At 38.8% G+C, this 21,977-nt stretch overlaps 1 protein-coding gene across 3 annotated transcripts in view; it reads right to left on the bottom strand.

Moving 5' to 3' along the window:
- The window catches only part of kdm5a (lysine demethylase 5A), a 176,932-nt gene that overhangs the window by 22,787 nt on the left and 132,168 nt on the right, over positions 1-21,977 (bottom strand). For all 3 annotated transcript variants that reach the window (XM_069903296.1, XM_069903294.1, XM_069903295.1), the window contains 6 exons: positions 21,319-21,433; positions 19,444-19,799; positions 6,208-6,346; positions 4,110-4,289; positions 3,028-3,180; positions 626-1,177 (listed from right to left, as the gene is read on the bottom strand). In XM_069903296.1, the coding sequence (XP_069759397.1) occupies positions 626-1,177; positions 3,028-3,180; positions 4,110-4,289; positions 6,208-6,346; positions 19,444-19,799; positions 21,319-21,433 (1,495 nt within the window). The remainder of the gene's footprint in view (positions 1-625; positions 1,178-3,027; positions 3,181-4,109; positions 4,290-6,207; positions 6,347-19,443; positions 19,800-21,318; positions 21,434-21,977) is intronic.

The following is a 21,977-nucleotide window of genomic DNA, read 5'->3' as shown; positions in this document are numbered from 1 at the left end:
TAAATAGGTTCATAAAGCAAGGAAACATGCCCTTTATCCAAGATGGTGATGATCAACCACCCAATTACAATAACCCTACATTATTCCCAATTTACAGTGGTGACTTAAGCACATCTTACTGCTGCACATTCTCTCCAGACCAGTTCATCTTTATGACTTCCTCGAGATGTTTTGATAGATCCCCAATATTTGTTTAATTTATCAGTCATTTCCTTAGTCATCGAAAAGCAAACAAAAACTGTAGATACAGGAAATCAAAAATAAAAGGACCAAGTGCCAGAAATACCGAGCAGATCAGGTAGCAGTTGTGAAGGAAGAATTAGAGCTAATTCTTCAGAGCAAAGACCTTTCATCAGAATGCATTCAGTTTGAACACAACCTCAAATTGTACACCTCGACATAAACAATCATTGCTAGTTACATTATGTGGCCCATAGACATGCTGTGAGTTACTAGGATAAATACATTAAATTCTACTTCTCAGTATTCAAGCTAACCTCTCAGAATGATCATATTATGTGATTAGAACCTCCAATATATATGATCTAAATTAAAAAAGATTAGGGTTTTATTGATTATAGAGTTTCTCAATACACATCTTGGATTCTTTTGGTGAGGACCCTACCTGTAAATCTGGATTGGCTGCTGCCTTCTGCAGTTCAGCACTAATAATCTTCTCTGTCTTTTCCCTTGCTGCCTGTTCTACCATGCGCTGGCTTAGCACCGACAACTTGGCAAGCGCAGAAGACAGTTCCTCTGTAGCTAGAGCTTGTCTAGCTCGGTCTTGCCAACTCATTGCTCTCTCTGTCAGACATTGCAAGGCATCTCCTTCTGGCAAACGAACTGAAAGCTTCTGAAGGGAAACAAGGAGCGAAAGAATGGTCTCAAGCCGTGGTCGTCGGGAACGCATGCACAATGGGCACAAGAATTTCACTTCTTTGGTTTGCCAACCTAGTCCTTTCTTCTGTGTGCCAGTTTTTGGAAGCGGTACACAAGTGCTGTGAAACCAGTCTTTACAAAGTTCACACTGAAGCATAAACCCACTGGCAATCTTCCGGCATATACAGAACTTCACCTCTTCAATACGGTCCACCAGCGCCATTTTAGCCAAATTTGCTGCCCTCAGAGAATGCATGGCTTCACATTCTTTCTGTTCCATAACTCGGAAGCTTGCAATCTGAAGACGTAAAGCAGATAGAATTATGCAGCCCACAACTTTCCAATCATGAACAGCAACTCTTGGAGCAAATTTTGACTGACACTTAAATTTAAATCTTGATGGAATGCCAATGTGAAGTGATCAATGTGTTGATGAAGAGGGCCCTAACTCTGAATAAAATAGAGAATTAAATTTCAAAACAGCAGTCAGGGCTATTCTATTCATGAGCTCAGGGACTTGCAATGTGGATTGTTGGCTGAATTTTAACCCAGCATTAAGTGACTTTAAACAATTTAATCAGCTGCAAATTTGTTTTTGGAATTTAGTGATGAACCAAGTGCACCTGGCAGTTGAAACATTTTATTTGAATGCTTTCATTTCTGTTTAATGTGTCAACAGCCTGGTGAGTGTGAACTTTATTTAACCATTAATCTATCACAAGTGTTATTCTGAAACATGTCAAAAAAGTGGAGTCTCCTTGCATGAGGACAGGTAACTTCAACTTGAATCTGTATACAGTGACCTCAATCTCTTTCAAGGACATGGGTATGAAATTTCTACATTGATGGAGATCCATCATTAACATCAAGGGCTGAGACTCAGAAATGCACCAGTTGGATGCAGTCAGGGTTGAGTGGAATTTTCACGGAGTGTAAAATAACTGGTTTACTTAAGGAAAGGGTATCCAGGATAATTATGCAGAATTCAATATTGAGGTAAAATTCCAAAATAATCAAAGCCTTGATTTTTCTCCACACAGTGCAGAACCAGAATTGATTGCAACCATGGGGTGACAGAAAAAGAGGAGGATGATTCACTGGTTCCGTAATTGTTCCATTAAATGGTGCTCGTCGTAAAGCATCTTTTTTTTTATTTCCTTTTACTAAACAATCCATTCCCAAATTCTACCAAAGACTGTTGGACACGGTGGAAAATTGAATTAATCATCAGAATTAAAATTGTACAAATCAAAACCAGACGTCTGGCAAGTGCTGAGATGGAATGGTAATTTAGCTCGTGTAAAAATCGTGGAGCATCAGCATCATTAACAAGGTCAACCTATGTTGCTCACTTCAAAAAGTGATGAACTACTTACTTGAACCGCTGCAGTCCTTCAAGTGAAAGAGCTTTCTTAAAGTTTTTGGACAAGGGTTTCTGGGATTTAGATGCAAGAGGATGGAGAGTGAGACGGAATTATGCTGACAGTATTCCCACGTGCCTTTGATGACGGTTCTGGCTTTGAGAGGCGCTATCAGCATTAGAGAAGCCTGAGCAAGTAATTGTGTAGCATTTTATTAAAAGCACATACAACAGTCGGAGTAGTGGAAGGGTGATTGATGGGGAAGTCAATTAAGTGGTGTGCTTTGTACTGGGTGGTGATGAGCTTCTTTAGTGCGACTGGAGTTGTAATCATGAAAATAATAGAAAGGAAACAAATTTGATTAGAGCAAAGTGGGTGAAGCTGACTTGTACTGACAACGTGTTTGGAGATATACGGTCACGGCTGGTCGACTTCCATGTCATTTTCTTCTAGTAATAGCTTTATAACTTCACAAGGAATTGATTGTTTGAAGTAATTTGATTTTCTTACAACCTTATGTATGATAGAATTTCCTCTCCCACAAAGAACACAACTTGACACTCATGTGTTAAAGCACAGGATGCATTTGTACTTCACACAAGAACAAAACATAAAAGTGAATTTAAAAGTAGGCTGCCGGCTCAAATCTAAATCTAGTCATGGGTGGTTAACTATAGGACAGATATCCACAACTGAATAACACATCAGAAAATTAGGAGACATCTGGAAATGAGTTATGAAATGAGTGAGGTCTGAAATTCGGCAAGTGAAGATGTTTGATACTCACAACTGCATTTGGGTCACTGGATTCTTCAGACACCTCTTCAAAGTCACTTATGCTCTCCAAATCTAGCTCTCGGTCTTTCACTAAATCTTTTATTTTTTTCCGTTTACTTTTTCCACTGCTATATATTCCAATATTTGTCCTGGGACTCAGCACCTAAAGGGGAATTAACAGTCACATTCTGAGATTCACACTGGCAATTTGTTGTTCAATCATAGTTAAAACTCTTGCAGAAATTTCCATATTATATCCGTAGTTCGCTACTTATCTGTTAAATAGTTCCTGATATCCATTCCACACTGCTGTCTGTCATCACTCTCCAACTCAACCCATTAATCATCCACTTAATAGGTCCTTTCTTTTCCACTGCCACTCGCTTTCTTTAAAGAACCTCTCCAATCTCCACGCCAATGATCCCATTACTGTCCTAACTCTCAGATTTCTCACCTCTTCCTACAATCCATTCTGACCTCCACCCTCTCCATAATCATGTGCAAGGACCCTTGCTTTCATGAAATATCAGACCCCTTTCATCTGTGGTTTAAGCTAAGAATGGCACCAGGTCAATCTTGGTACCTTATCTTTTGACTTCTAGAAAAAGTGTTACCTTGGAGTAAAACACAGAAGTCTTCAGATGCCGTAATTGAAGTAAAACACAATGCTGGAGAAACTCAGCTGTTCAAACAATATCCTCTATATAGCAAAGATAAAAGATACATAACCACCATTTTTGGTCTGAGCATCTCATCGAGGTATGAGGAAATGTAGGCAGGTGTCTGAATAAAATGGTAGGGGTGGAGGGGGGGTAAGGGCAAGGGGAGGAACACAGACAAATGGTAATAGGTGGATAAGGGAGGGAGAGCACCAACAGCAAAAAAGAGGAGGGGTGATGGCTGTGTATGGAGAGGGAAGGGGGTGGAGAGCCAGAGGAGACAGAGAGGGATGGGGAAGAGAGGGAGAATGAGAGTGATCTGGCAGAAACTGGGAGAGGTTTATGCCAATGCCATTCAGTTTGAGAGTGCCCAGATGGAACCTTACTTGTTCCGAGGTGTAAAAATTATAAAGACAGTTTTCCCAAGTTTTACCTGCAACAATGTGTAGGTTGAGTTCTTCTTCAGAAAGGTTCTGGCAGTTCGTTCTCTCCAGGCCCGAGCAGCAGTTACCTGGGACTCCACTTGTGGAAGTGGATCAAGCCGTACTGGGATTGGACGTCCCCTTGCTAACAGACTTTCCAGCTGATCCAGATATGCATTGCAAGATCCCTTCTACATCAAAAATATCTCAGTAAGTCAACATTTCAGAAGACTTTTTATTGGACACAAGTATTGGACTCGTCATTATAATCAACCGAAAACAGGTATAATTTGATTGAAAAATACATTTTATGCCTTTTACTGTATTTTGCACTAACCATGGAGTTTGCTCTTCAATTAACCTGAATAATCAAATCAATAAGAAAGAGAATGACCAGAACTGGAGAGGTACTGGACTTCCAAAATAGGTGAATGGGGGAGGCACGTGGTGTAAGAAGCGGATACATTGAGCTGATGATAATGGAAGCTATTCCAACTATTAGGAAAGGCAAAGGAGGAATTAGACCAGAAAAAAAATGGAGATGTGTGGGGCTAAGGAAAAAAATTGATTGATATCGTATTACTGATAGGCAGAAAGAATTCAGGATCCAATTCCTCCAAATGTAAGAAGGGAAATGTCAGCAAGCGCTTGTGAACAGAGACGGTTATGGCAAAGACTTGGTGGAACACAGCTGCCTCCTCTACAGTGACAATTCGGTGAAAGTTAAGAAATGCAATAGAATCAAAATTTTATGTCTGAGATTGTATGCATGTGTGCACATGCGAGAATGCACTGGTTTTCCTGAGGGCTTCATATGTTATGATACAATTTTGCCCAAGAACATTGAATACCATGAGTTGCTTTTCTCACTTCGCTACAAGTTTTATCTCTTTATTCCACCTTCAACCTGTACTTAAAATATCTATCGTTTTTGTGAGGCTGTAATCTTAAACATCTGTTTAAAGAAAAAAAAAGACGATGAGCTAGTCTGCAGAGATCAGGTATCACATGTGAAACTCGGAAATTCATTACACTGGACAACAAAGATTTTTCTTCCTGAACATTATTTGGATGTATTTTATGGAGTTTGGGCTGCTGATCATGAAAATCACCTTAAAACACCGTTGTTTGGACATAATCTATTTTTGTGATTTCCTGTCATATTTTAAGTCTACTTCAAGCATTGAAAATCCATTTTCTGCATTCGCACTTGGACTTCTTCCCTGCTGATGTTGGTGCAAATATGGTGAAAGGTTTCACTAGGATATTGTGACCATAGAAAAGCAGTAGGTATCAGGGCAACTGGAATCCATCAATGCTGGCCAACTATTGTTGGACACTGACACAAGAGGCATCAGATGCTGAGTACAAATAAAAATCAGCGCAAAACATTTTAGGTCAGTTGAACTAACCACAATGTGTCAGCATCATTATGTGATTAAACACGCTAAATTCAATGAAAGTTCATTTAATGTTTCTCCCAATTCCTATGGTGATATAACAAATCTGAAATTATGTTTGTGTTCAGCTTGAAGTTGTCGACCATAATACCCCTTTCTTTCAGGAAGCAAAACATTTGTTGTTCAGTATAAGGAACAATGCATTTAGAAAATGAAGATTTCAAATTTGTTTTGAGGTTGTAACTAGCAGAAAGAACACCACAAGGGTGCAGCCAGTGAGTCGGTTTTGATACTCAAAGGTAATGTCTGTGTGAAGGTAACCAAGAAATCTACAGACGATGTGGTCTTGAGCAGTGCACAAAAGTGCTGGAGAAATTCAGCAGGTCTTGCAGCATCCATGGAAAGCAAAAAGGCTGTTAATGTTTTGGGCCAGAACCTTCTTCAGTAGTGCTAGAAATCAGGCCCGGAATAAGGTTGGGTTAGCAGTATGTGGAGAACAAATACATATTCAAACACAGGCAGCAGGTAGCAAATTCAAATCATATAATCATTCTGAGCTTAAGAAGCAAATGCAAAGGATCAGATGAACAGTGGATACATAGATAGCGTTCTGCATAAACCAAACCAGAAAGAAAAATAGGAGAAGGAGAATCATTCATCAAGGTGCAAAAAAAGGCAATTTCTACTCACTCAAATTTCTAAAACCTACCTGAATAACTTCCACTTTGGCCATCCAGTCTTTGGCTTTCTGCAAAGCTTCCTTAAGAACCAAGACATTTGGCAAATATGCAGGAATATTCTTTGCCTCATTGATAATACCATCCAGTGTCACCATACCATGCCTTGGCCTGCAAGCAAAGCATAAGCAGCGTAAAAAAAATTGAACTTGTCTTCCCCAGTGCAAAATACTTCAAAATCAAAACTTATCCAAATCATGTCATAAACCCAAATGCTGCTCAGATTAACAAAATTAGAGAAAAACTTTCATGACCTTGAGCAGTCAGCTTGAGAAAATTTCAGTCATACGGTAGAGGACAAAGAAATATTTAAGAGAAAGAAGAACACAAAAGGAAAAATATCAAGCGCGACTGTTCTGTGTTTGCTGATGTTACAAAGCAATGAAGCTGTAAGGAGAATACAGATATGCTTTATGGAATCATGAGCAGGGTAAATGAACAGGTTAGGTCATGGCAATTGGGACAAGCATGAAATCATCTGTATTTTCAGAAAAGCAGTGTATTCTTTAAATGGTGAGAGTTTAGTAAGTGTACATGGTGACGTGTGTCCTTGTACACAAATGAAAACAGGAAGTTAGGAATAATAACAGAATATTGGTCTTTATTACAAGAGGACTTAGGAACACCTGGCTGAAATATATACAAGTACCAGCTAAGAGTGTCTCTGGAACATCTTGTTTCCTTTCTGAATGACAAATATACCGCAACAGAGGGAATGGGGGGGGGGGGGGGGGGGGGGGGTGGAATTATTCTACAAGAACAGATAGAACAGATCAATCCTTTCCTCCACAGCTGAGAAAAAGGAGAGGTGACCTCACTGAAATATGCAGAGTTCTTACAGAGGTGGATTTGGGATGTCTGGAACTAGCAGTCAGAGAGGTCAGCTATTTAGGATAGAGATGGGAATACATGACTTCACTCAAGAGGGTAGAGGTCTTTGAAGGATACGTTCACAGAATAAATTCAAGATGGAGATTGCTGCATTTTTAGATGCTAATGGATTCCTGATCAACCAACATTGGTGGAATAGGCACAAGGAACAACATAAATTATTCCCACTTCATTATTTTTTTTTAATACTCTCAGATTACTCCTTTGCTTTGAGCACAAAGTTGATCCAGTTCAAAAAATCAAAACCAAATCCTCATCTTAACGCAAACCCCTTTGACGTATTAATCCTAAGTGTAAAGTGTTATTTTGCAAGTAGACTCACAGGTGGCTCATTATTGTACCTTTGAGAGACTGGAAGTCCCAATCCCCAGCCATTTTCCCATAATCCTGCAAATTCTGATAACTTCAAATTTTAATTCAATTCCCATTTGAACGTTATTACACTATCATCTATCGGAGTTCTACCAAAGAACACAAGAAACTACAGAGGATCATGAACTTGACTTGATTCCCAATGCCTTAGAAAAAAAGCCAACATAGTCAAAGACTCATCCCTTCCTGGCCAAACACTCTTCACCTCCCTCCCATCAGAAAGGAAAATTCACAAGCATGAATCCAGAGGCAACTTCTTTATCAAATTTTCCAAACCCCTGAATGAGGCGCAAAATAATAAAATTATGTTCCCTTTGCTCTGAAGGAAGTCATCTCTCTCTGTTTAGACAGCCACTCCCATCGGCTGCTCTGCACCCACTGCAGCCACCGTACTTGCCACAATGCTATTGCATATGTGTGAGTCCCTGCAAAGCACGTTAGTTAAAAACAGAGCTTGGGTGGTAGCAGGTGCATTTCAAGAAGCTCCGTCATACATTGTATTGTTGTTGGATTTGAAAGTAAAGCATTCATCAGAGGTTGCCACTCGTGCTGTCTGGTTATTCGATGCAATAACAAACATAGTGTCAGAAGTGGGATCACATGCATCCCAAGCCTGAAGCCTTCAAAATGAAGTTTTCAACCAACGCCACACTTGCAACATGTTTGTAACTGTGCCATAATGGCAGATGGATTCAGAAGGCCCGACCTGCTCATGTTTGAGGGCAATGTGGCTGAGAATTGGTGTGTATTTGAACATGACATTTTCACTGTGGCGGCGCATAGTGATAATTCTGCCCGAGTCAAAGCATACATTTTACTAAATTTGGCAGGCCTCAAGACAATCGAAAAGGTCATTCATGTACACAAACAAGCTGTGAAGGGGGGTATCATTATCAGCCCAGTTGAGTCAAGAGAGGACCCCGAGCATTTAAAAAGAAAATTTTGAGATATGTGCAATCCACAAAATAATTTAACAATGGAATGGCACAGATTTAATGCCAAAAACCAGAGGCCTGGCGATTCAATTCGCTTGTACATCAGTGACCTAAAAGTCAGGGCAAAAACCTGTAACTTTGGAGCGCTCTGTGGGTTAAAGACAGAATAGTCTGTAGCATCTGTGATGAGGCATGAGAAAGACACTGCTGTGCAACAGTGAACTAATGTCACAAAGGCCATCTCCACATGTCTGGCCTACGAAACCCCAGAGGAGAACAGGAGAAAGCTAGGCCCTCCACAACAGCAAGATGCAAGTGTAGACACAGTCCAAGAAGGACCTGCTAACAGTCAATGGCCAGAAGCCAGAAGACGAAGCCAACAAAGCCCTACTTCACCCTCATCCAGGACGGAGTGCGGTAACTGTGATGGCGACCATGTGGCAAGATGAGAGATGCGCTTGGCGTTCAGTCAACAGTGCAGAGCCTGCCAGAAATGGAACCATTTTAGCAGATGCTGCAGAGCCAGGCAGCAACTCACCCTGAGACACAGATACAGAAGGATGATTAATCAACTGGAACCTGAGCAAGGACAGACCAACTCAGATGATGAGTATTACGCTGATGGATTGATTCTGCAGATGGGAGGAGACCCAGCAAAAATCAGAAGGAACAATGAAGCATTTGTAACAATAAAGATCAATGGTAAAGCAATAGGCATGAAAGTTGACTCTGGGGCCAAGGGCAACATCATGTCACAAAGAACGTTCAACCGACTGATGAAGTCAGATCATACCGTGCACCAAGTCCACAAGCCTGGTGGCAGAAGAATCAGAACTGATGGCACAGTGCGCCCGCAGGGCTACTTACAAAGACGGCTGCAGATATTAACATTTTTTTGTAATCCAAGAAGATGTCAAGTCTCTGCTAGGCTGGAGCACAAGCATGGACATAGGACTTGTTTCAGGAAGTGCAGATTTTGGCTGAACCAGGTCGGTTATGTAGCAGTTAGCATATGCATTTACAGCATCAGTGATCAGGACCAGGGTTCTAATCCCATGCTATCTGCAAGGTGTTTGTAAGTTCTCACCGTGTCTGCGTGGGTTTCCTCCCACCGTTCAAAAGAAAATATACCGGGGATGTAAGGTTAATTGGGTGGCACGGACTCGTGGGTTGAAATAGCCTGTTACCATGCTGTAAGCCTGCATATATGTCTAAATTTTAAAAAAATTAAATTCACACTTGCTGCAGCCGAAGAGAAAAAAATCTATTTAATAGTATAATCGACTGAATAAAAAAAAGAAAATAATCACAAAAGATTGAGAGATAATAAATAATCTCAGTTATCCTAGTGCAAAAATAAAAACAGCTTTGTAATAGTGCAGATGGGCCTTTAGTGGCATTGGAGCAATCCCTGACTAGTGTAACAAGGGGAGGTTCAAAAGCCTGATAGCTGTTTGAGAGAAATTGGTCTTCGGACTGTGCCGCCTACCCGAAGATGGCAGTGAGAAGAATTAAATCCTCATTAAAATTCCTTCTTCTGCTGAGCACCATTTCTCCTTTTTTCCTCCCCCACAACCCAACCTAAAATCTTTCTCTGGTTAACTCTCTCTGCTCGAAGACGAGCAACCCTAGTTTCTTTTCTTCTTAAATTATTTTTATTGTGTTTAGTAGAAAAAACCCTTTATACATGGTCTTCTAATTCTTCTTTCTTTCTTTTCTTTCTTTCTTTTCTTTGGCTTGGCTTCGCGGACGAAGATTTATGGAGGGGGTAAAAAGTCCACGTCAGCTGCAGGCTCGTTTGTGGCTGACAAGTCCGATGCGGGACAGGCAGACATGATTGCAGCGGTTGCAGGGGAAAATTGGTTGGTTGGGGTTGGGTGTTGGGTTTTTCCTCCTTTGCCTTTTGTCAGTGAGGTGGGCTCTGCGGTCTTCTTCAAAGGAGGTTGCTGCCCGCCAAACTGTGAAGCGCCAAGATGCACGGTTTGAGGCGTTATCAGCCCACTGGCAGTGGTCAATGTGGCAGGCACCAAGAGATTTCTTTAGGCAGTCCTTGTACCTTTTCTTTGGTGCACCTCTCTCACGGTGGCCAGTGGAGAGCTCGCCATATAACACGATCTTGGGAAGGCGATGGTCCTCCATTCTGGAGACGTGACCCATCCAGCGCAGCTGGATCTTCAGCAGCGTGGACTCGATGCTGTCGACCTCTGCCATCTCGAGTACTTCGACGTTAGGGATGTAAGCGCTCCAATGGATGTTGAGGATGGAGCGGAGACAACGCTGGTGGAAGCGTTCTAGGAGCCGTAGGTGGTGCCGGTAGAGGACCCATGATTCGGAGCCGAACAGGAGTGTGGGTATGACAACGGCTCTGTATACGCTTATCTTTGTGAGGTTTTTCAGTTGGTTGTTTTTCCAGACTCTTTTGTGTAGTCTTCCAAAGGCGCTATTTGCCTTGGCGAGTCTGTTGTCTATCTCATTGTCGATCCTTGCATCTGATGAAATGGTGCAGCCGAGATAGGTAAACTGGTTGACCGTTTTGAGTTTTGTGTGCCCGATGGAGATGTGGGGGGGCTGGTAATCATGGTGGGGAGCTGGCTGATGGAGGACCTCAGTTTTCTTCAGGCTGACTTCCAGGCCAAACATTTTGGCAGTTTCCGCAAAGCAGGACGTCAAGCGCTGAAGAGCTGGCTCTGAATGGGCAACTAAAGCGGCATCGTCTGCAAAGAGTAGTTCACGGACAAGTTTCTCTTGTGTCTTGATGTGAGCTTGCAGGCGCCTCAGATTGAAGAGACTGCCATCCGTGCGGTACCGGATGTAAACAGCGTCTTCATTGTTGGGGTCTTTCATGGCTTGGTTCAGCATCATGCTGAAGAAGATTGAAAAGAGGGTTGGTGCGAGAACACAGCCTTGCTTCACGCCATTGTTAATGGAGAAGGGTTCAGAGAGCTCATTGCTGTATCTGACCCGACCTTGTTGGTTTTCGTGCAGTTGGATAATCATGTTGAGGAACTTTGGGGGTCTTCTAATTAATAACAAATCAAATCACATATACATATCACACGAAAATTGTAAACCAGAGTATAACCATATTTATTTAACAACCCATTCAAAACATCGAACTCTACGATTATAATGAGTTAACAGTTAATCCATTCCTCATAATATAGCCAAAATTAAGGATGAATAGAAAATAGATAAAATATAATTAAGACTCCTTTATGTAAAAAAGGGGTTTTATACTTCTCAGGTATTCTCGTCTTATTCTGTGATATGATCAGTTTTAATGATCTACAGTTAAACGCATCTTTACCTAGTTTATCTCTACTAATAAAAAGAAAAAAGAAAAAAACCCCTAATAATCCAACCACTCCCTCTAAACAAGGTTAATTTGTATAACGATTTTCAGATACTAGACAGGGAGACGCAGGAGCATCCACACACTTTGAATCTTCAAGTTGTGATAATAATCCATGAATGGGCCCCACATCTTATCTACTTTTCTCCAAACTTAGGTAAGACAGGATATCATGTAACCATTGAAGATGACCCACACAAATGATGTCTGGTTCTAATATTTTCCATTTAGAGCCAAGAGGATAAGGAAAGAGTAAGGATTGTAAAGGAAAGCACGTATAGAGGAAGCGAGTAGAGTTCAGCAGAAATATTTTCAGGTACATAACAATACTGATATTGCTAATGTTCAAAATACTAAATTAGCATACAATTAATTAAATATGATTAAATTAAGAGGAAAGGAAGTTTCAAGGGTTTTTGCCTCAGGAACGGAATCATTTTCATCCAAATTCAACGTCACAGGCTGTGAAAAGCAACGTGGGGTGAAATTGTCAAGGCTTAGATCATCATTTTTCAGTCACCCCTGACTACAGGAGTAGCAGCAGAGGACTGGATGACTTCTATTGTTATACCATTGTTAAAATGGAGGAAGAAATAAAATGCGTTCATCTTCAGTGAGGAGCAAAAGAAAGAATATAATTCATTTTGATAGCTAGACATCAAATCAAGGACAATTATGTCAAATATTTAAGAGTCATGTCTGACTAACTTGCTTGAAAGTTTTGAGAGGTTAACAAGGAAGGTAAAGGAAGGCAGCACATTTGATGTAGCTGACGATTTTCTGTGAGGCCTTCGACAAAGTCTAGGTTCTGAAGTTGGTCTCTGAGTTCTGATAAAATATTATTGAGTAAAAGGCTAAGTATATCCACCATTTCCTACTGCATCTTGAGAAAGGTGTGTGTGTGTGTGTGTGTGTGTGTGTGTGTGTGTGATACAGATCAAGAGAAACGATTTCAAATCTCATCATGGGAGGTGAAAAATTAGAATTCAAGTCATTGAATAAATCTTTGAACAAAACTACCAGTTTGGCACACAGAATCAATGCAAGGGCCAAAGTGGATGTTGAGCATTGTCAATTCTATCAGAATCTGTGAAATTTCCTTTCCCCAGTTAGTTATAACTTCCAATTCTTCCAAATGTATGACGCCCAGAACTGAACATTGTACTTTTCAACATTTAATAAAGAGAAAAGTGTGCTAAAGATTCCAATACCCATTTGGAGCAAACATCTCACCTGCTCCAGGCACAGATAAAGATGTACATTTGAACTGCCAATATATCAGATAGAAGTTTTTCAAAATTACAAACACAATTCTTTCCAAATTTTTTTAACCTTTCTTTTTTTAAAATTTTTTTTTAATTTCACACTGTGAACCATATCAATCAAAATACATACAAACATTTCCCTCTTAAATATACACAGTGGCATTTTCTCCCCTTCACCACCCCCCCCATCTTCCCACCCCCCTCCAAACCCATTTAACGTTCAACATATACAATACAATAAAACCATTAAACAATGTCATCACACAATGAAAATAAACAAGAAAATTGTGTCTTCTACTTTTGCATACTGGATCGGGTCATTTTGTCGTCTTCTCATTTTATCATTTTAGGGGGTGGAGGTCCGAGGCAAGCCCTGTCTGTTGTGTTCCATGTACAGTTCCCAAATTTGTTCAAATAATGTGACTTTATTTTTTAAATTATATGTTATTTTTTCCAATGGAATACATTTATTCATTTCCATGTACCATTGCTGAATTCTCAGGCTCTCTTCTGATTTCCAAGTTGACATTGTACATTTTTTTGCTACAGTTAAGGCTATCATAACAAATCTTTTTTGCACTTCATCCAGTTTGAGGCCTGATTCTTTACTTTTTATATTACTTAGAAGATCGATCTCTGGATTTTTTGGTATGTTGTTTTTTGTGATTTTATTTAATACCTGATTTAGATCTTCCCAAAACCTTTTCACTTTCTCACATGCCCAAATTGCATGTACTGTTGTTCCCATTTCCTTCTTACAATGAAAACATCTCATAATGTTGGATCCCATTTTTAAAAAACTTTTGGGGTGTAATATATAACCTGTGTAACCAATTATATTGTATCATGTGTAACCTAATGTTTATTATATTCTTCATAGTTCCAGAGCATAACTTTTCCCATATTTCATTTTTTATCTTTATGTTTAAATCTTTTTATTACTTTTGTTTGGGTTTATAGCTTATTTCATTATTTTCCTTCTCTTGCACCATGTTGTACATGTTTATTATAAATCTTTTTATTATCATTGTTTCTGTAATCACATATTCAAAGCTGCTTCCTTCTGGAAACCTCAGTCTGCTTCCCAATTTGTCCTTTAAGTAGGCTTTCAGATGATGATATGCAAACATTGTACCATGAGTTATTCCATATTTGTACTTCATTTGTTCAAATATTAATAAATTATTTCCCAAAAAACAATTTTCTATTCTTTTAATTCCTTTTCTCTCCCTTTCTCTAAAGGAAATATTATCTATTATGAAGGGGATTTGTTGATTTTGCGTCAATAATAATTTTAGTATTTGGTCATTTGTTTTTTCCTTTCTAAGTGGATCTTCTTCCATGTATTAAGTAAATGATGCAGTACTGGTGAACTTCTATATTGAACCAGTTTTTCATCCCACTTATAAAGTATATGTTCTGGTACTTTCTCCCCTATTTTATCTAGCTCTATCTTAGTCCAATCTGGTTTTTCCCTTGTCTGATAAAAAAAAAATCTGATAAATACCTTAATTGTGCTGCTCTATAATAATTTTTAAAGTTTGGTAACTGCAAACCACCTCGATTGTACCACTCTGTTAATTTATCTAACACTATCCTCAGTTTCCCCCCCTTTCCATAAGAATTTCCTTATTAATCTCTTTAGTTCATTGAAGAATTTCTCTGTTAAGGGAATTGATAACGATTGAAATAGGTATTGTATCCTTGGGAAGACATGCATTTTAATGCAATTTACCCTTCCTATCAATGGTAGTGGCAATTCTTTCCAATGTTCTAAGATTTCCTGTAATTTCTTCATTAATGGGTGATAATTTAATTTGTATAGGTGGCTTAAATTATTATCTAATACCTAGATATCGAATTGGTTGTGTTTGCCATTTGAATGGTGATTCTTTTTTAAATTCTGTGTAATCCGCATTATTCATTGGCATCACTTCACTTTTATTTGTGTTGATCTTGTACCCCGATATTTCTCCATATTCCTTCAATTTCTTATGTAGTTCTTTTATTGATATTTCTGGTTCTGTTACGTATACTATGATGTCATCTGCAAATAAACTGATTTTATACTCCTTCTCCTTTATTTTTATCCCTTTTCATTTATATTCTGTTCTTATCAGTTCTGCCAATGGTTCTATTGCTAAAGCGAACAGTGAGGGAGATAATGGGCATCCCTGCCTAGTTGACCTACTTAATTTAAATTGATTTGATACATATCCATTTACTGTCACCTTCACCAATGGTCCATTAAATAATGCTTTAATCCAATTAATATATTTTTCTGGAAGGTTGAACCTCTGCAATACTTTGAATAAATAATTCCATTCTCCCCTGTCAAAGGCTTTTTCTGCGTCTAAACAACACCCACTGTTGATATCTTATTTCCTTGAACTGCATGGATTAAATTAATGAACTTTCAGACATTATTCGCTGTTCGTCTTTTCTTAATAAATCCAGTTTGATCTTGTTTTACTACTTTTGGTACACATCGGCCAATCTGTTTACTAATAGTTTTGCTATTATTTTATAATCTGAAATAAGTAGAGATATTGGTCTATATGATGTTGGTGTTAATGGATCCTCCCCGTCTTTGGTATTACTGTAATTATTGCTCTCTTAAGACCCAACTGCGCTGGGTGGATCACGTCTCCAGAATGGAGGACCATCCCCTTCCCAAGATCGTGTTATATGGCGAGCTCTCCACTGGCCACTGAGACAAAGATGCACCAAAGAAGAGGTACAAGGACTGCTTAAAGAAATCTCTTAGTGCCTGCCACATTGACCACTGCCAGTGGGGTGATATCGCCTCCAACCGTGCATCTTGGCGCCTCACAGTTCGGCAGGCAGCAACCTCCTTTGAAGAAGGCCGCAGAGCCCACCTCATTGACAAAAGACATAGGAGGAAAAACCCAACACCCAACCCCAACCAACCAATTTTCCCTTGCAACTGGTGCAACCATGCCTGCCTGTCCCGCATCGGACTTGTCAGTCACCAACGAGCCTACAGCAGACGTGGACATACTCCTCCATAAATCTTCGTCCGCAAAGCCAAGCCAAAGAAGAAGAAGAAGAACATGAATCTGGCAAGTTTTGTATTTCTTCTATCTGGTTCATTACTTCCAGGAGAGGAGGAATTAATAACTCTTTAAATGTTTTATAGAATTCTATTGGAAATCCATCCTCTCCTGGTGTTTTATTGTTTGGCAGCTTTTTTAATATATCCTGTACTTCCTCTATTTCAAATGGTTTTATTAGTTTGTTTTGTTGCTCTTCTTGCAATTTTGGCAGTTCAATATTAGCTAAAAATTCCTCTATTTTATCATCTTTCCCCTCGTTCTCAGTTTGGTATAATTTACATATAACCCAACAAATATCAATGAAAACTTTAATGAATTTTACAAACATTTGTTTGTCCTTTTTCCTTGATGCCAATACAGTTCTTTCAGTTTGTTCTGTTTTAAGTTGCCAGGCTAATATTTTATGTATTTTTTCTCCCAATTCAGAATACTTTTGCTTTGTTTTCAATATGATCTTCTCCACCTTGTACGTTTGTAATGTTTTAGTTTTTTTTTATCCGCCAATTCTCTCCTATTCATTATATCATCCCTTTTTACTAGTTCCTTTTCTGTACTTACTATCTCCCTTTCCAACTGCTCTATTTCCCAATTGAGGTCCTTTTTCATCTTAGTTACACAACTTATTATCTGCCCTCTAATGAAGGCTTTCATTGCATCCCATAATATAAATTTGTCTTTCACTAATTCTGTATTTATTTCAAAGTACATTTTAATTTGGCATTCAATAAATACTCTAAATTCCTGTCTTTTAAGTGGCATGGAGTTTAATCTCCATCCATATGTTCTTGGTGGGATGTCCTCCAGTTCTATTGCTAATAACAGGGGTGAATGATCAGATAGCAATCTAGCTTTATATTCAGTTTTCCTAACTCTCCCTTGAATATGGACTGACAACAAAAACATAATCCTTGAGTATCTTTTATGTCTACTCGAATAATATGAATATTCCTTCTCCCTTGGGTGTTGCTTCCTCCATATATCCATAAGTTTCATTTTCTGCATTGATTTAACCATAAATCTGGCCACTATATTCTTTTTGCTAGTCTTTTGTCCAGTTTTATCCAACTTTGGGTCCAAATTAAGGTTAAAATCCCCTCCTATCAATATATTCCCCTGCTTATCTACAATCTTCAAAAAAAAAAATCTTGCATAAACTTTTGATCCTCTTCATTGGGTCCATTATATATTGATCAAATTCCAGAATTCTGAATATATCTGACACTTCATCATTACATACCTCCCTGCTGGATCTATTATTTCCTCTTCTATTTTGATTGGTACATTTTTATTGATTAATATAGCTACACCTCTGGCTTTTGAATTATATGATGCTGCCGTTACGTGTCCTACCCAGTCTCTCCTTAATTTATTATGTTCCACTTCAGTTAGATGTGTTTCCTGCACAAATGCTATATCTATTTTTTTCTTTTTTCAGTAAATTTAATAGCCTCTTCCTTTTAATTTGGTTATGTATTCCATTAATATTTATAGTCATATAGTTCAACATGGCCATCTCATACTCTGTTTACACCTCATTTCCACTTCCTCACCACCACCTTCCCCTTTTTCCCCATTTTCATATCAATGTATGACAACACTTCTAAAACATAAAATACTTCAACCACTCTGACATCTAAAATTCCCTGAACCCCAAGTGTCCCCCCACTCTCTGAGTCGCCCCTTGTCCCTTACCAGGCAACCACAACTCCCCTCTCCATTTGGATTGCGAACCTACTCGCAAGTGTCAACTGATTTTGCAGTGACTGTTATTCTCTCCCACCCGACCCCCTCCAGAAAACTTTTATCTTCACATTTAACAAAGCTCACCCTCTTTTTTTCTTCCCCCCCTTACTTCCCTTCTTTAGTTCTTACTTATACATTATTTTTACATCTTTATATGTAGTTTGTCGTCGTTCTTCGTTCTTGTTACATCTCTTCATCTCTCCTTCTGTCTTGCAGACATTGTGCAAATTCTTGTGCTTTCTCCGGATCCGAGAACAGTCTGTTTTGCTCCCCCAGGATAAATATTTTAAGCACAGCTGGACATCTTATCATAAATTTATAGCCTTTTTTCCATACGATCGACTTTGCTGTGTTAAACTCCTTCCTCTTCTTTAGTAGTTCAAAACTTATATCTAGGTTAAAAAAAAATTTTTGACCCTTGTATTCCAATGGTTTTTTTGTCTTCTCTAATTTTATCCCTTGCCCTCTCCAGTATATTTTTTCTTGTCATGTATCTCAGTAATTATACTAAAACGGATCTTGGTTTTTGTGGTTTCGGGGCTAATGTTCTGTGTGCCCTTTCTATTTCCATTCCTTCCTGAATTTCTGGCATTCCCAGGACCTTTGGGATCCATTCTTTTATAAATTCTTTCATATTTGTGCCTTCTTCATCTTCCTTTAGGCCCACTATCTTTATGTTGTTTCGCCTACTGTAGTTTTCCATTATATCAATCTTCTGAGCGAACAGCTCGTGACTTTTTTGTCACTGTCTTCCAATTTTCTTTGTCATTCATTTCCATTTCTACAGCCATTTCTCATTTTTCCACATTTTCTAATCTTTTCCCTATTTCTGTCATGACCAGCTCTATTCGACTCATTTTTTCTTCTGTACTTTTCATTTTTCTTTACATTTCACTAAATTCTAATGTCAACCATTCTTTTGATGCTTTCATTTGTTCTTGAATTTTTTTTTAATCTATATACTGTTCATCTATTTTACCTTCTATTTCTCTGTGCAGAGCTTGGTCTTCTTCTTGCTCTTCTTTTGTGTTTGTGTCTTCTACTTCTCTTCCTTGTATCTGAGTCTCTTCTGACTTTCTTGTTGAGCTGCTTGCCTCAGTTTGTTGGGTGTTTTTTTGCATGGCTTCTTGCTGTTGGTCCTCTTCTTCTGGGCTAGTTATTTGTTGGGCCTCCTGTTGCTGTTTTTCTTTCCTATCACTCCCTTTCCTGTTGTTTACCTCTTCTTCCAGCTGAGAGCCCTGCTGTTGGGCATCTCTCAGCTGGTCGCGCTGTGTTAGTTCGCTCCTCAGCTGGGCCCCCCTCCCATCGGTGTTTTCTTTTTCCTTAGTATGCGCAGTTGTGCACTAATTCTTTCCAAACTCAATTACAAATGCATGCACTGAGGATACAAAGTTAATTAATGTCTTTAAAAATGATTCCTCTTTCCAAGATAAATTTTTAAATTATGCAACTAGGAGGCAAAGTTGACAGAAAATTCTGAAATATAGCCATTAGGAATTGGCACAAAGTTCCAGGACATGTTTAAATGGAAGCACTCAAAAACATCAACAAACTAAACCTTTCTTTTTCATACCTGGCTTGCAGACACACCTTGGCCTTCTCTTCCCACCGTTCCGATACGGTCAAGAGCTCCTGTAAATCAGCCATTGCTTTTTCCACTGCAGGATGTGGTGCCAGGGCAATACCAGAGTCTATAAGTTTCTTCATTGTATCCAGTGTGACTCTGTCAGGGTCTGACAGGGTGAGGTTAACTTCATCGAGCCAGCGAGCTTGTTGGAGATGTTGTTTTAGTTTTGGCAGTTCTTGTAACTCCACATCCAGTTCAGAGCCCAGTTCTAATAACAGTTGCAACTTGGAGGAATTAGGAATTTTATCAGACAGCGCCTCCTTACCACGTTCATTGAATTCTTCTACACTGTCCAGCAGCTCCTAACATGAAATATAAATGAAAGAATTATTCATTAATTTCATCATCCATAATTTAGATTACTGGTCCAAACAGGCAACCTGCCCACAGACTGCTGCCTGTCCATGTCAAAGCCAGGAAACCCATCAATAAATATAAAGATTATTTGTGCTCTTTCTTGGTATTCACAACAAGATTCCTCATAGACATGACCTCCCATCCTCCAAGTTTCACACTGCCTGGAAAATGACATCACCAACTGAAAATCAGAACATGAAAAGAAGCCTCTTCATAATAAAAACCTAAAAACAGAAAATGCTTAGGAGGTCAGGCAATATCAGTGGAGACAGGAACAGAGTCAAATGTTGTTGACCATTCAGAAAATCGAGTAAACTTAGAAATCAAGCTTTGTTAAGTTGCAGAGAAGGGGACAGAGTGGACAAAACAATGGGAAGAATTGGCAGGGAATAGTTAGCAATTGTATATATCCCAAAAAGAAAAGCAACTGTAGTCCTTAATTAAGTTAATGAATTACAATTCCCGTCAAGCATAAAAATGTCATGAAAGAGTGTTAAACAATGGCTTATGAAGAAAATTAGGGATCGTGTTACATAAAATGAGGAGACAAAAAATGTGTTTGAAAAAATGTGTAAAGATTGGAAGCAGTTCAGAAACTAGCAAAGAACAATGTTTTAATTTATAGGGTGAAGGTGGCAGTCGAGAAAATGTGTGTGGGAAACAAAAACTGAAATACAAAAATGAAAAAGGTTAGTGCAAGCAAAGGAATGCATGTCCCTTACAGTCAGAAATGGGGGAATTACTACTGGGGACAAATAATTAGCAGATCAACTGAACACAAACTTTAGCTCTAACTTCACAAGAGGAAAAATTAATCTTTTTGATATATTAGGAAACCAAAGATATAGAGAGAGAGGAGGAATTGAAGGAAATCAGTGTTCGTAAAGAATTAGTGCTAAAACAAATGAAGGAGCCAAAGGGTGACAAAGTCCTGGGAACTGATAAACTACTTAAAAGTGCTCAAGTATGTGGCCTTGCAAGAGGTGGATGGATTGATTGTGGGTTATCTTGCAAAAAGTCCTTCAGACTCCATAATAGATCCTATAAATTGGAGAATGGCAAATGTAAAGGGAGAAATGAATGACATACAGTTAGCATTACATAAATATTGGGGAAATGCTACATAATCATAAACCTTGGAAAGCCTTAAGGTGTTCTATCTGAAGTAAAGATCAGCAGATGGCGATTGGATTAGTATACTGTTCCAAGCTATTGTCAAATAAACTGCTAGCCAATTGCCCCTGGGAGTCACATGTGATAGACACAATACACAAACTGCTGGAGGATCTCAGCGGGTCAGTGAAGACAAGAGAAAATGATCATCTATTCTATTGCCTTCCATGGATGTTGCCTCACCTGCTGAGTTCCTCCAGTATTTTATGTATTATTCCCATTTTTCAGCATTTGTGGTCTCTCTTGTTTACCTCCATGATAAACAGACACTTGCCTTTATTAAATGCTTACCTTAACCAGCCGAGTTTGGCTGATGAGACAAGGCAGACTGTATAATTGGTGCACAAATGCTTTCAACTCATGGACAGTTAGCTTTGTCCGAGTTTTTCCTCCTTCTGGTTTAGGTCTAAAATATAGCAGCAATAGAAAAAAGGCATTTACCAAAAATTCATATTCAAACTGTTCTGATTAACTTGAAAATTTCATTTAAAATTCATATCTTGGCCATTGGACTTCTGGAGCCAAATTTATTGTCAGGTGGCAAACCCTTTATACTACAAGCTGAATTTGTAAGAATGTCAACACTAGCAAGGTACAAGACAAGTCTGAATTAAAAAAAACATTGGCCTCAAAGTTTGCAAACATCATACATGAAACAAATCTAAAGAGCTCTTAAATCATTCACAAATGTTCCTGCAACAGACTGTCCATGATAGTGAATAGTCAATTTGAAAGAAGTTTGTGTGCATTGGTATACCATGCCCTCCATAATGTTTGGGACAAATACACTTTTTTTTTGCCTTTATTTGCCCTTGTGCTCCACAGTTTTAAATTTGTAATCAAACAATTCACATGCAATTAAAGTGCACATTCCAGATTTTATTCTAGGTTAATTGTATACATTTTGGTTTGATCATGTAGAACTTACAGCACTTTTCATACATAGTCTT

The sequence above is a fragment of the Narcine bancroftii genome, chromosome 11, assembly GCF_036971445.1.
Source record: "Narcine bancroftii isolate sNarBan1 chromosome 11, sNarBan1.hap1, whole genome shotgun sequence".
NCBI classification, from domain to species: domain Eukaryota; kingdom Metazoa; phylum Chordata; class Chondrichthyes; order Torpediniformes; family Narcinidae; genus Narcine; species Narcine bancroftii.
Note: the sequence above shows the minus strand (reverse complement) of the source record. Positions and strands in the feature narration are given on the sequence as shown.